The sequence below is a fragment of the Pan troglodytes genome, chromosome 1 (assembly GCF_028858775.2).
Source record: "Pan troglodytes isolate AG18354 chromosome 1, NHGRI_mPanTro3-v2.0_pri, whole genome shotgun sequence".
In the NCBI taxonomy this organism is placed as follows: domain Eukaryota; kingdom Metazoa; phylum Chordata; class Mammalia; order Primates; family Hominidae; genus Pan; species Pan troglodytes.
The window spans coordinates 361,097-374,939 of NC_072398.2; the positions used below are offsets into that span (position 1 = coordinate 361,097).

At 48.1% G+C, this 13,843-nt stretch overlaps 1 protein-coding gene across 1 annotated transcript; it reads left to right on the forward strand.

Moving 5' to 3' along the window:
- Positions 1–13,843, forward strand: LYPD8 (LY6/PLAUR domain containing 8). The gene is made up of 6 exons (XM_016942527.3): positions 1–148; positions 4,834–4,934; positions 5,321–5,440; positions 7,512–7,676; positions 9,271–9,408; positions 13,513–13,843. The coding sequence occupies exons 2-6, from the start codon at positions 4,883–4,885 to the stop codon at positions 13,749–13,751; spliced, it is 714 nt and encodes a 237-aa protein (XP_016798016.1). The 5' UTR covers positions 1–148; positions 4,834–4,882; the 3' UTR covers positions 13,752–13,843.

Here is a 13,843-nt window from a genome sequence, read left to right on the forward strand (position 1 = left end):
CCTCTCTAGGCTCCAGCTTTCTCTGTGGAAGATGACAGCAATTATAGCAGGACCCTGCCAGGCTGCTGAAAAGATTCCACAATAAAACTTTGCCAGTGGGAAGTACCTAGTGAAACGGCCTAAGATGCCACTTCTTCTCATGTCCCAGGTGGGGGCCCTGCCTTGAGCCCCAGCTTCACTGGTCCCTCTTACCCACAGAGGTGGTGAGCACGGCCCTGGGTCCTGCTATGGGGTCACTCCCAGGCTCTGTTTCTCTGCTATGTGCCCCTGGGTCAAGTCCTGACCTCTCTGGGCCTCCATCATTTCTCCCTGAAAATGAGGCTAGTTTCAGGTCTTCACCATAGGCTGAGGTGATCTGTGCACTTGATGTGCTGCTGGGGTCTCCTTCTCATCTCATCTCATCCTGTCCTTTCCCCTCCTCCATCACACTGTAAGGCCTGAGAGGCCCTTTCCCAGAAGGCCATGGCCCTGAAACTCTTTTCCCACTGAGGAGAAAAGCAAGCAACTGGGGTTCCAGGCCTGGAGGGGTGCACCCGGGCATGTAGGGGTGCACCGGGCCTGGAGGGGTGAGGGGCTGGCGCACGTCTGCTACAAGCTCCAGACCAGATGTGCTTTATTTTCCTCCTTGGATCTCTAAATGGTGGGGTCATTGGCATCACGTATGGGCCTCTTCTCCCAGACCGACTGGTTTCCCTTCCTTTTTACCAATCTCTAATAAGTCAACCAGAGTATCAGGGTAGGGTGTGTGGTGTTTGTGTGTGGTTTGTGTATTGTGTATATGGTGTGTGCACATGTAATGTTTGTGGCATGTGGTATAAATGGCATGTGGGGTGTGTGTGTGTGAGGGTGTGTGATGTGTATGTGTCTCTGTGTGTGGAGGCATATGGTGCATGTGTGGTGTGTGTGATGTGTGTGTGATATGGTGTGTGTGTGGTTTGTTTGACGTGTGTGAGGTGTGTGGTGTATTGTGTGTGTGTTTGATGTGTGTGACAGGTGATGTGTGGCATGTGATGTGTGGTGTGTGTGGTATGTGGTGTGGTGTGTATGTGGTGTCTGTGATGTGATTTGCGTGTGTGTAGTATGTGTGATGTATTTAGTGCATGGTGTGTTGTGTGTGTGATGTGTGTGACTTATGTGTGGGGTGTGTGTGTAATGTGTGTGGTGTGTGGTGTGTTGTGTGTGACATTTAATGTGTGTTGTGTGTGTTCGGTGTGTACCTAATGTGTGTGACATGTGATGTGTGGTGTGTGTGAAGTGTGTGTGGTGTGGTGTATGTGTGGTGTGTGGTGTGGTATTTGTGTATGTGGTGTATGTGTGTGGTGTGGGGTGTGCTGTGTGGTGTTTGTTACATGTGATGTGTGGTGTGTGTGGTGTTTGTGACATGTGATGTGTGGTGTGTGGTGTGTGATGTGTATGTGCAGTGTGTGTGATGTGTGGAGTGTGTGGTGTGTGTCATGTGATGTGTGTGACATGTGATGTTATGTGTTGTGTGTGTTGTGTGTATGTAGTATGTATGACATGTGATGTGTGGTGTGTGTGATGCGTGGGGTGTGTGGTGTATGTGTCATGTGATGTGTGTGTGACATGTTATGTGGTGTGTGTGGTGTATGTGGTGTGTATGACATGTGATGTGTGGTGTGTGTGTGATGTGGTGTGTATGTGTTGTGTGGGGGCTGTGGTGTGTGTGGTGTGATGCGTGTGTGTGTGGGGTGTGTGGTGTGTATGTGATGTGGTGTGTGTGTTGTGTGGGGTGTGTGGTGTGGTGTGTGTGTTGCGTGGGGTGCGTGGTGTGGTGTGTGTGTGTGGGCTGTGTGGTGTGTGTGATGTGTGTGTGTGGTGTGTTGTGTGTGTGGTGTGTGGGGTGTGTGTGTGTGGTGTGGTGTGTGTGGTGTGTGTGTTGTGTTGTGTGTGTTGTGTGGGGTGTGTGTTGTGTGTGTGATGTGTGTGTGTGGGGTGTGTGGTGTGTGTGATGTGTTGTGTGTGTGTTGTGTGTGGTGTGTGTGTTGTGTGATGTGTGTGTGATGTGGTGTGTGTGGGGTGTGTGGTGTGTGTGTTGTGTTGTGTGTGTTGTGTGGGGTGTGTGGTGTGTGTGTGATGTGTATGTGTTGTGTGTGGTGTGTGGTGTGTATGTGATGTGTGTGTTGTGTGGTGTGTGTGATGTGGTGTGTGTTGTGTGGGGTGTGTGGTGTGTGTGTGGTGTGTGTGTGTTGTGTGGTGTGTGTGTGATGCGGTGTGTGTTGTGTGGGGTGTGTGGTGTGTGTGTGGTGTGGTGTGTGTGTTGTGTGGGGTGTGTGGTGTGTGTGTGTGATGTGCGTGTGGTGTGTGGGGTGTTTGTGTGTGGGATGTGTGTGTTGTGTGTGTGGTGTGTGTTGTGTGGGGTGTGTGTGTGATGTGGTGTGTGTGGTGTGTGTGGTGGGTGGTGTGTGTGTGATGTGGTGTGTGTGTGATGTGGTGTGTTTGTGTGTGTGGTGTGTTGTGTGTGTGGTGTGTTGGGTGTTTGGTGTGTGTGTGATGTGGTGTGTGTGTGATGTGGTGTGTTTGTGTGTGGGGGATGTTTGTGATGTGGTGTGTATGTGTTGTGTGGGGTGTTTGGTGTGTGTGATGTGTGTGTGTTATGTGGGGTGTGTGTGATGTGGTGTGTATGTGTTGTGTGGGGTGTGAGGTGTGTGTGTGGTGTGGTGTGTGTGTGGGGTGTGGTGTGTGTGGTGTGGTGTGTGTGTTGTGTGGGGTGTGGTGTGTGTGATGTGATGTGTGTGTGTTGTGTGGGGTGTGTGGTGTGTGTGGTGTGGTGTGTGTGTTGTATGGGGTGTGGTGTGTGTGTGGTGTGGTGTGTGTTGTGTGGGGTGTGGTGTGTGTGTGATGTGATGTGTGTGTGTTGTGTGTGGTGTGTGGTGTCTGTGATGTGTGTGTGTTCAGTGGGGAGTGTGGTGTGTGTGTGGGGTGTGGTGTGTGTGTGGTGTGGTGTGTGTGTTGTGTGGTGTGTGTGTTGTGTGTTGTGGGGTGGGGTGTGGTGTGTGTGTGGTGTGGTGTGTGTTGTGTGGGGTGTGTGGTGTGTGTGGGGTGTGTGGTGTGTGTGATGTGTGTGTGTTCAGTGGGGAGTGTGGTGTGTGTGTGTTGTGGGGTGTGGTGTGTGTGTGGTGTGGTGTGTGTGTTGTGTGTGTTCATGATGTGGTGTGTTTGTGTGGTGTGGTGTGTGTGTGTTGTGTGGGGTGTGTGTTGTGTGTGTGTTGTGTGGGGTGTGTGGTGTGTGTGTGATGTGGTGTGTGTGTTCAGTGGGGAGTGTGGTGTGTGTGTGTTGTGGGGTGTGGTGTGTGTGTTGTGTGGGATGTGTTGTGTGGGGTGTGTGGTGTGTGTGTGTGATGTGTGTGGGGTGTGTGGGGTGTGTGTGATGTGTGTGTTCATGATGTGGTGTGTTGGTGTGGTGTGTGTGTGTTGTGTGGGGTGTTTGGTGTGTGTGTGGGGTGATGTGCATGTGTGTGGTGAGGTGGGAGTAGGGGCTTCCAGATGAAGGCGATTCTGTTTCAGTAAGTAGCAGCTATTGTGGTGCAACGAGGCTCTGGAGCTGGAAGGACCTGGAATAGAGCACTGGCTTTGGCCGGTGCTCGGCCCAAGCCGAGCGAGCTTGGGTTACTTCGTCGTCCCTCTGTGCTGCAGGTTTCTCACCTGTAGAGTGGGGCTAATAGCCTCTGCCGTACAGTACTGTCCATTGGGACTCTCCGCAATGATGGAAATGTTCTGTGCCTGCGTTGGCCAATACAGCAGCCAACAGCCACATGTGGCTCCTGAGCATTGGGAATGTAGCCAGTGCTACTGAGAAACAGAATGTTTCATTTTATCTACCCTCGAAGAATCATAAATAACTATGTGTGCCTCACAGCGACCGTGTATAGGGTAAATGAGATAATGATTAAGAAGGGCTCAGGCCAGAGCCACACACCTGCTCTCTGCTGCTTTCATACACAAGCAAGTTGGAATTCTGGAAGTTCTAATTTCGAATTCTAATGAATATAACCAAACCTTAGCAATCCTCAAAGGCCTAACTCAGAGAATCTGCAGGCAGGGAATGCAAGGTGCAGAGAGATTGGAGACACACTATTTGGAAGTGCATGGGGGACTCTGATTTAGTGCTGCAGGTTGAGTGTGTCCAGGCTGAGGACTGTGGGAATAGTGGAAGGCAGTGTGGGCTGGCGGTTAGGGACACAGACGAAACTCCAGTTCTGATACCTCCCAGAAGTAAGACCTTGACTTTGAGTGCATTACCCAATCCTGCTAAGGCTTGATTTTTCTTAGGATGCTAATAATAACACCTGCCTGCTACAGTAGATGAATTACATAAATTAATACCTGTAAAGTGTTTGGAATGGAGTAAGTGCTCAATAGCTGTCTGCCTATTGCGGTGGTGGTGGCAGCAACAGAACCCTTAAGTGTAAAATATGGATGCAGTGAGAGACTGGCTGAAGGAGGGACATTGTGCTCTGGGGGAGGGGAGGGGCACAGACCCCAGCCCAGCTCTTTCTTCTTGGACCCCATCCCAAAAGTGAAACTAAAAATTAATCTGCCTGCACATTTTGCAACTGAATTGGCTCCACGGGAAATGGCCCCTGGCTGTGTTTCATATCTGCGTGTAGATGCTCCTGCAGGCTGAGATTAAGAAAACTTGGCCCTCTGTTTGCAGCAGGGTGGAATCAGCTTTGTGCTCCCAGCTCAGGATTTTGATTCTTTCTGTCACAAGGATGGACTGAGTACTGGGCTTGTTACAGTGCGATTAAAAGCCCCAGGGGATGAGAGGTAGCCCTCCAAGGCCCCGGGGCTGCCTTCTTTGTGTCTTTTCAGGCTTGAGGCCCTGTGGTCCCCATCCTTGGGAGAAGTCAGCTCCAGCACCATGAAGGGCATCCTCGTTGCTGGTATCACTGCAGTGCTTGTTGCAGCTGTAGGTAAGAGAACTCACGTGGCCCCTTTTTAGAATGGAGACCCCCTTTTCCACCTCACCAGTGTCTTCTTGCTCTCAAATCCCCGAGGGCCTCACATGTTAAATTATGGTCAGGGATGACCATGAGACCTGTCCGTGCAGCCTGCTTTCAAGGGGCCACTCTGTATTGTTGTTGAAGGTTGGATCTTTCTACTGGGGAATAGTGAGCAGTGGGAGAAACTAATTAGGGTGGCTCATCTTACAGCATCAATTTCAGGTATCCCCAGAGGGCAGGGATGCCATCCCGTCTGTCTTTTACTGCAAGGTGGGAGCAGTGCTTTTCCTAGAGTAGAGTATGCTCTATAAATGTCTACTGAACGTTGACTGGTGTTGGATGTCTTGTCTCCTCAGAATCTCTGAGCTGCGTGCAGTGTAATTCATGGGAAAAACCCTGTGTCAACAGCATTGCCTCTGAATGTCCCTCACATGCCAACACCAGCTGTATCAGCTCCTCAGCCAGCTCCTCTCTAGGTGAGCCTGGGTGTGTGTGTCCTTCCTGCCTCTGGGGCTTGCACCGGGAGGGAGCTGGAGAGGACATCCAGGCAGGAAAGAAAGGCAGAGAAGGGGTCGTGCTGTCCAAGGAGAGAGGAAGCCACAAAGGTGACTCCCAGGAGAAACAACGCTTGGCTGAGGCAAGCAGGAGCCAGACAAGATCACAGGGTCAAAGCGACAGGAGCCCCTCGTGGTGTTTTGGACACTGATGCCCGTGACCTCAAAGCTTCATTCGAGACGCATGTCAGTGGATGTGAGAAGCAAGGACAGCTCTTAGTTAAATTACCAGGAGGATTTGCTCTGGATGCTTTCATTTCTCTCTCTCATGGTTCCTCCTCTTCTGGATCAAACATACTTTCCTTCATTCAAGACCTCCCCACAGGGCGTTTTGCGTAACTACTATTATAACCTCTTTCTCAGAGCACTTAGATTTCTTCTTCACTTTTTTGTAATAGACAAGTTCAAACATACTTCATGTATGTTTAAAGTAGGAAAAAGAGTATAATGAACTGCCATGTAACCACTACCCTGTGTCAGCAGTTATTAACATTTTGCTATTTTTTCGCTATAGTTTTTTTTTTACTACAGTATTTTTGGCTATGGTATTTTAAATTAAACATTATATAAATATACATGTACACACATATATGTGTATGTGTGTACATGTCATCGGTCATTTTCTCCATAAATACTTCACTATTTATCTCTGATCATAATTGTTTTTTACATAACTATCATATTGCTATGGTTTGAATATTCCCTCCAAAACTAATGTTGAAACTTAATTGCCACTGTGATGGTATTAAGAGGTGGGACCATTCAGAAGTGATTAGGCCGTGAGGACTCCGCCCTTGTGAATGCATTGATGTCATGAATGTGGAGGTGGGTTCCTGATAAAAGGGAGTCTGGGCCCCTCTTTCCCTCACTTGCTCTCACCCTCTCTTGCCCTTCTGCCGTGGGATGATGCAGAAGAAAGTCTTCACCAGAGGCTGGCACTTTGATGTTGTGCTTTGCAGACTCTAGTACTGTAAATAATAAATTTATTCTCTTTATAGGTTATCCAATCCATGGTATTCCGGTATAGCAACACAAAATGAACTAAGACACATACTGTTATCATACCTGAGAAAATTAACTGTAATTCTTTAATTTCTTCTAATATCCAGGCCATCTTAAACATTTCTTAATTGTTTCAAAGATGTCATGATGTGGTCTATGTGCGGAATTAGGATCCCAGCCAAATCCCCCATTTTGCTGTTAGGTCTGTTAAGCCTAACTTGTTTTATAACAGCTGCCATCATTTTTTGTTCAATCCTATTGGTTTGTTAGAGAAATGGGTCATTTGCCCTGTAGCTGTCCCATATTCTAGCTGTGGTTGATTGCTTCCTGCTGGTTTCATATAACTTGCTCTCCTGTTCTCAGTGTTTCTTGTATAGGTAATCAGGGCTGACTAGCAGTGCCTTCTTCAATGATGAAAGTATCTGTATTAACACTGTGCCATACTGTAGTCATATATGGCTACTGAGCACTTGATATATGGCTACTATGGCTGAGGAGCTTAATTTTAAATTTGATTTTATTTTAATTAATAAAATTTAAATTTAAATAGGCACAAATAGCTAGTGGCTACCATATTAGATAGCTCTGGCTAGAAGCTTGACTGGATTCAGGTTCAATTTTTAGGCAGGAACTGTGGATGTCATATTGCACATAAGGCTCGTCATGTCTGTTTGATCATTTTTACAGCTCTTAAGACTTATTGAAGGCTTCAGGGACTGTCCACCTGGACCAACCATTTTCAGGCTCCCAATCAGAGTTTTGCCTGGAGTTTAACCTGCACCTCTGATAGCCTCCTGCTCAAAGGAGGGGTTACCCGATGGGAAGAATTATTATTATTTTTTCCGGAAAACCCTCTCCAGTGTCTTCAAAACTGCATTATACTGAGGTTGCATTTTCTGCCTTTGCCTGAAACAGTTGTTATTCTGGGTCTCCACCCTCCCCACACCTCCTCCTTACCAGGGGCTGACAGTCTGTGTTTGTCTTTGTGTAGAGACACCAGTCAGATTATACCAGAATATGTTCTGCTCAGCGGAGAACTGCAGTGAGGAGACACACATTACAGCCTTCACTGTCCACGTGTCTGCTGAAGAACACTTTCATTTTGTAAGCCAGTGCTGCCAAGGAAAGGAATGCAGCAACACCAGCGATGCCCTGGGTGGGTGCTGGCCGTGCGGGGGATGCCCTGGGTGGGTGCTGGCCGTGCGGGGGATGCCCTGGGTGGGTGCTGGCCGTGCGGGCGATGCCCTGGGTGGGTGCTGGCCGTGCGGGGGATGCCCTGGGTGGGTGCTGGCCGTGCGGGCGATGCCCTGGGTGGGTGCTGGCCGTGCGGGCGATGCCCTGGGTGGGTGCTGGCCGTGCGGGGGATGCCCTGGGTGGGTGCTGGCCGTGCGGGGGATGCCCTGGGTGGGTGCTGGCCGTGCGGGGGATGCCCTGGGTGGGTGCTGGCCGTGCGGGCGATGCCCTGGGTGGGTGCTGGCCGTGTGGACAGCCTTCCTGTGTCCTCCCAGCCCTGGCTCTTCCTTTTTCACCCATTCTCCTTTCCCTTGGATGGACATCTCAAGTCCAGACACTTCAGTGTATATCCGGATGGCATTAACATCTGACTTACAGCAATTACACAGGAAACAAATGGGGCAAACCAGCACTTCCGCCATGCCTCCCCTCTTTCTTAGTGAAGACAGACATTGCAAGTTGTGCAAGAGGGACATTAGTTCCCGTCAGTAGTTCTCAAATTTTGTGATCTCAGGCCCTCTGTTAAGACTCTATGTCTTAAAAATTATTGAGGACCCCAAAGAACTTTCGTTTATGTGGACTCCATCTATCAATATGTACTGTCTTAGAAATTAAAGCTAATAAAATTTACAAATTGTAACTAGTTTGCCAAAATAGCCAAAACACATTACACATCAACAGTAATATAACTATATTCTCCAAAAGAAACATATACAACGGGAAGGGTGGCATTGTTATTATACCTTTTGGAAATTCTTTAGTTTCTGACTTAATAGAAGACAGCTGGATTCTCATATTTACTTGTGCATTTAGTCTGTTACAGTCTCACACATCATGGAGCCTCTGGGAAACTCCACTTTACATTCACAAGAGAAAGAGAGTGAAATAAGTAAATAATATTTTAGTATTATCATGAGTATGGTTTGAACCTTGTAGTACTCCCTGTAAGGGTCTCAGGGACTCAAGGCTTCCTGCACCACAATTTGAGACCTGCTGATCTAGACCAAAGCTCTCTTTTTGAAAAACAGAAAATGTGGCTGAAAAGGCAAAGTTTATTGGCCATGGTCATAAAGCACAGTTAATTAAGAGCAGAGCTGGTCTCGTTGTAAATTTTTTTCTTCTAGTCATAATGTTAAATAGTGGCCTGTGTTCATTTGTTCAGAGCAGGATTTAGTAACACTCACCCACCTGTTGGCAAATGTTCAGGATGGCTAGCTAATGTTCATGTTGACTATAGTTTGGTTTTAGCTCAAAATCTTACCTTTCTCAGTCTATACCCAAACACACTGATGAGCCACAGTTCTTAAAGGCTAGATAGTCTGTTAGAGCAGATCTGTGGAGCTGTGTGTAGTAAATATTTTGAGGAGACATGGTGTTTTCAAGGCTAGATCTGAGATTCCCAAGGATGTCATTGCTCCGTTCTCCGATCTCTTTGGTGCTTTCTTTGCTTGCCTATCCCCTTCCTCCCATGTTCTGTATGATAACACTGTCCTGAGTAATGACTCTGACTCTTCCAGACCCTCCCCTGAAGAACGTGTCCAGCAACGCAGAGTGCCCTGCTTGTTATGAATCTAATGGAACTTCCTGTCATGGGAAGCCCTGGAAATGCTATGAAGAAGGACAGTGTGTTTTTCTAGTTGCAGAACTTAAGAATGGTAAGTCTTGGAGTTCTAATTCCTCTATGGGACTTGAGCTGGAAACATGTCAAGTTTTGGTTCATAAATTCTGGGTTAACATAGAAGGACCAGGGGAGTCGTGGGACAAGGGGGATAAGGGCCATAATGTCTTTAAATACAGTGTCTGCTCATGTAGCCTTGAGCTCGCTGCTATTGCTGCCTTCTTAGAGCAGAGCTGTTTCTCCTGGGCTACCCTTCCCTTGAGCTCTATTCTCCTGTGGCTTGTAATCCAGTCACATTTGTCTAAGCGCATCACACCCCTCCTGACATTCACTTCTTTACCAGGTTGCATCATTCTATAGGTGAGGGTGGGTGCAACTTTTATTTCCTTTTATATCTACACTTTTATTCTCTAGTTGTCACTAAGAGGTGTTGGCTTTTGGTAGCTTGGATCACCTGGCAGAAAGAGTCAAATTGGGCCTTAAATCCAACCAATTGTGCTTTTCTACAAAAGCAGTTTGATACTAACTATCGTAAAATACACATTTGATACTACCCATTGTAAAATACACATTTGACACTAACCATTGTAAAATACACATTTGACGCTATCCATTGTGAGATCCACATTTGACGCTACCCATTGTGAGATCCACATTTGACGCTACCCATTGTGAGATCCACATTTGACGCTACCCATTGTGAGATCCACATTTGATACTAACCATTGTAAAATACACATTTCTAACATTTGCCCAAACAGTTAAAGGTTAATACATTTATTAGTTAAGGTAAGTTAATTGCTGTTAACAATACCAGTGATGCCCTGGGTGGGTGCTGGCCATGCAGGCGGGCTTCCTGTGTCCTCCCAGCCCTGGCTCTTCCTTTTTCACCTGTTCTCCTTTCCCTTGGGTGGACATCTCAAGCCCAGGCACTTCAGTGAGTATCTGGATGGCATTAACATGTGACTTACAGCAATTACACAGGAAACAAATGGGGCAAACCAGCACTTCACTATGCCTCCCCTCTTTCTTAGTGATTCAGGTTGTGTGAGAGGGACATTAGTGGCCATCAGTAGTTCTCAAACCTTGTGATCTCAGGCCCTCTGTTAAGACTCTATGTCTTAAAAATTATTGAGGACCCCAAAGAACTTTTGTTTATGTGGACTCCATCTATCAGTATACACTGTCTTAGAAATTAAAGCTAAGAAAATTTAGAAACCTTAACTAGTTAAAAAGTTAAAGAACAACCTCCAAAGCCTATGGCTCAATACAATAGATGTTTATTCCTTGCTGGAGCAGTTCATTGCAGAATCCAGGCCATGCGCTCCTTCTGTCTTGTAGCACTGGCCCCCACTCACCAGGTCTTGGCAGCTCTGTGCTGTATCCTTTGCATCTTGCCAGCAGTAGGAAAGAGGTAGTGGAGGAAGACAGGTGAGTTTCTATGGGTTGGGCCTGGATGTGAATGCATCACTTCCTCCCACATTCCACTGGCTAGGACCCAGTAAGACAGTCATCTTGGCTGTAAGGGAGGCTGAGATAGTCAGGTAGTATGACCCCGAAGGAAAGAAAGAGGCATGAAGCTAAAATGAACAACAAACCAGTCTCTGCCAAAATATGGCTCAAAATCATAAGAGTTTAAGAGCACTAGTATCCAGGTACAGTTTGATTTTAATATTTGTTAAGTGTCAATTATAGCATCATGAATCAGTGTTTAACTGTAATCATGGATTTTTCAGTGGCGTCAAGCACCATGCTTATCCTGAACCTCTTATTTTGGTTGTTGTCTTTTTGTTTTTTTGAGATGGAGTCTTGCTCTGTCGCCCAGGCTGGAGTGCAGTGGTGAGATCTCAGCTCACTGCAACCTCCGTCTCCTGGGTTCAAGCGATTCTCCTGCCTCAGCTTCCTGGGTAGCTGGGATTATAGACATGTACCACCACACCCGGCTGCTTTTTGTATTTGTAGTACAGATGGGGTTTCGCCATGTTGGCCAGGCTGGTCTCAAACACCTGAACTCAAGTGATCCGCCCGCCTCGGTCTCCGAAGGTGCTGGGATTACAGGTGTGAGCCACAGCACCCAGCACTGAACCTCTTTATACTGTTTTTTTTTAAATACACATTTTTTTTTCAGAGTAGTTTTAGATTCACAGCAAAATTGGGCAGAAGTGATAGAAATTTCTCATCTACCTGACACGCATAACCTCCCCTGCTGCCAACATCCCCACCAGAGCATAATCTCCCCGGCTGCCAACATCCCCACCAGAGCATAATCTCCCCGGCTGCCAACATCCCCACCAGAGCATAACCTCCCCGGCTGCCAACATCCCCACCAGAGCATAATCTCCCCGGCTGCCAACATCCCCACCAGAGCGTAATCTCCCCGGCTGCCAACATCCCCACCAGAGCATAATCTCCCCCGGCTGCCAACATCCCCACCAGAGCGTAACCTCCCCGGCTGCCAACATCCCCACCAGAGCGTAATCTCCCCGGCTGCCAACATCCCCACCAGAGCGTAATCTCCCCCTCTGCCAACATCCCCACCAGAGAGGTACATTTCTTCTAAGCAGTGAGGCTACATTGATACAGCCTCACCCAAAGTTGATAGCTTACATTAAGGTTCCCCCTTGGTGTTGTATATTCCATGAGTTTGGACAAATGTAGAATGATATACATCCACCATTGTAGTAGTACCATATAGAGTATTTCCACTGCCTTAAAATTCCTCTGTGCTCTACCTACGCATCCCTCCCTCCCCTCTAAGCTCTGACAACCACTGATCTTTGTTATTGCCTCCAGAGTTTTGCCTTTTCCACACTATCCTATAGTTGAACTCGTACAGTATGTAGCCTTTTCAAAACGGCTTCTTTCCTTAGTAATATCCATTTAAAGCTCCTTTCACTTTTAAAATTTCTGGGATGTCTAAGCTGCTATGATTTTTAATTCTAATCAGCCTTTGTTGTTGTTGCTGTTCAAGACAGGGTCTCGCTCTGTCACCCGGGCCGGAATGCAGGGGTGCGATCACTGACTCACTGCTGCCTCGAACTCCTGGCTCAAGCCAATCTCCCATCTCAGCCTCCAAGTAGTGGGACTACAGGCATGTGCCACCACCCCTGGATAACTTAATTTTTTGTAGAGACAATGTTTCCCAGTCTGGTCTCAAACTCCTGGCCTCAGGCAATCCTCTCACCTCAGCCTCCCAAAGTACCATGATTACAGGCGTGAGACACCATGCCTGGTCCTAGAGCCAGCCTTGAACTCAAATTGCAGCCCTGCTTCATGCCTGGTCCTAGAGCCAGCCTTGAACTCAAATTGCAGCCCTGCTTCATGCCTGGTCCTAGAGCCGGCCTTGAACTCAAATTGCGGCCCTGCCTCTGACAAGTGGTGAGTGGAGTCACTTCACCTCCGTGAGTCCCTTGGCCTCTGTGAGGTGCCTGTCTCCAGGGCTGTTTGAATTGCAGCTGACAGAGCAATTGGGGCTCACAGTAAGTGCTCAATAACAGGTAGCTACTATCGTAACTATGTCTTCTGTCCAAATGCCCTAGGCCTTTTTCTAGTACATGAATCTCAAAACACGATTAAACATAGCAGAACCCCAATTTACGGCAGAGACATGCCGTGGTCTCTTATATGCCTCCTGGTGGCCCTTCCTTCTTCTCAGGGAAAACTCAGGCAGGGAGGACTCAGGTCCAGAGAGGAGTGAGGACGGAAAGCAAAGCCTGGAAGGGGACAGGGAAGTCCAAGGTGCTGGCCCCTTCCTGAACTGAGAACAGAGAACTGCCTTTTGAATCTGTTCCTGGTTTCCTCACCTTCCAGCTACACAGGAACACAGGAGATGTGAGTCCCAGGTCCAGCTCTGACCTTCACTGTTTAACCTGGGCTTGCCACTCACCTCCAGGAGTCTGCTTCCTCCAGGGTCAGGTGGCGGTGGGAGTCTAGGCCTCTGACCACCAGGGTCTCTCTATCATTACCGCGTGGTGTTCTTGACTCTGAACATGCAGGCTCCTTCTTCCTGCCTGGGCTTCAGGAGCACACCAGCTCTTGCCGGTCACCGGGCCACCGTGCTGCAGGTGAAGAACTAAGAGCAGGCGTGGGTGGAAGGACAAAGGACTGAGTGGCGTCCCTCCTGTCTCTTTTGCATTCACAGACATTGAGTCTAAGAGTCTCGTGCTGAAAGGCTGTTCCAATGTCAGTAACGCCACCTGTCAGTTCCTGTCTGGTGAAAACAAGACTCTTGGAGGAGTCATCTTTCGAAAGTTTGAGTGTGCAAATGTAAACAGCTTAACCCCCACGTCTGCACCAACCACTTCCCACAACGTGGGCTCCAAAGCTTCCCTCTACCTCTTGGCCCTTGCCAGCCTCCTTCTGCTGGGACTGCTGCCCTGAGGTCCTGGGGCTGCACTTTGCCCAGCACCCCATTTCTACTTCTCTGAGGTCCAGAGCACCCCCCGCGGTGCTGACACCCTCTTTCCCTGCTC

Coding starts and splice junctions, on each gene's coding strand:
- LYPD8 (XM_016942527.3), top strand. CDS start 4,883: ATGAAGGGCATCCTCGTTGCTGGTATCACTGCAGTGCTTGTTGCAGCT. Junction 4,935..5,320: donor AGTGCTTGTTGCAGCTGTAG/GTAAGAGAACTC, acceptor TTGTCTCCTCAG/AATCTCTGAGCTGCGTGCAG. Junction 9,409..13,512: donor AGTTGCAGAACTTAAGAATG/GTAAGTCTTGGA, acceptor TTGCATTCACAG/ACATTGAGTCTAAGAGTCTC.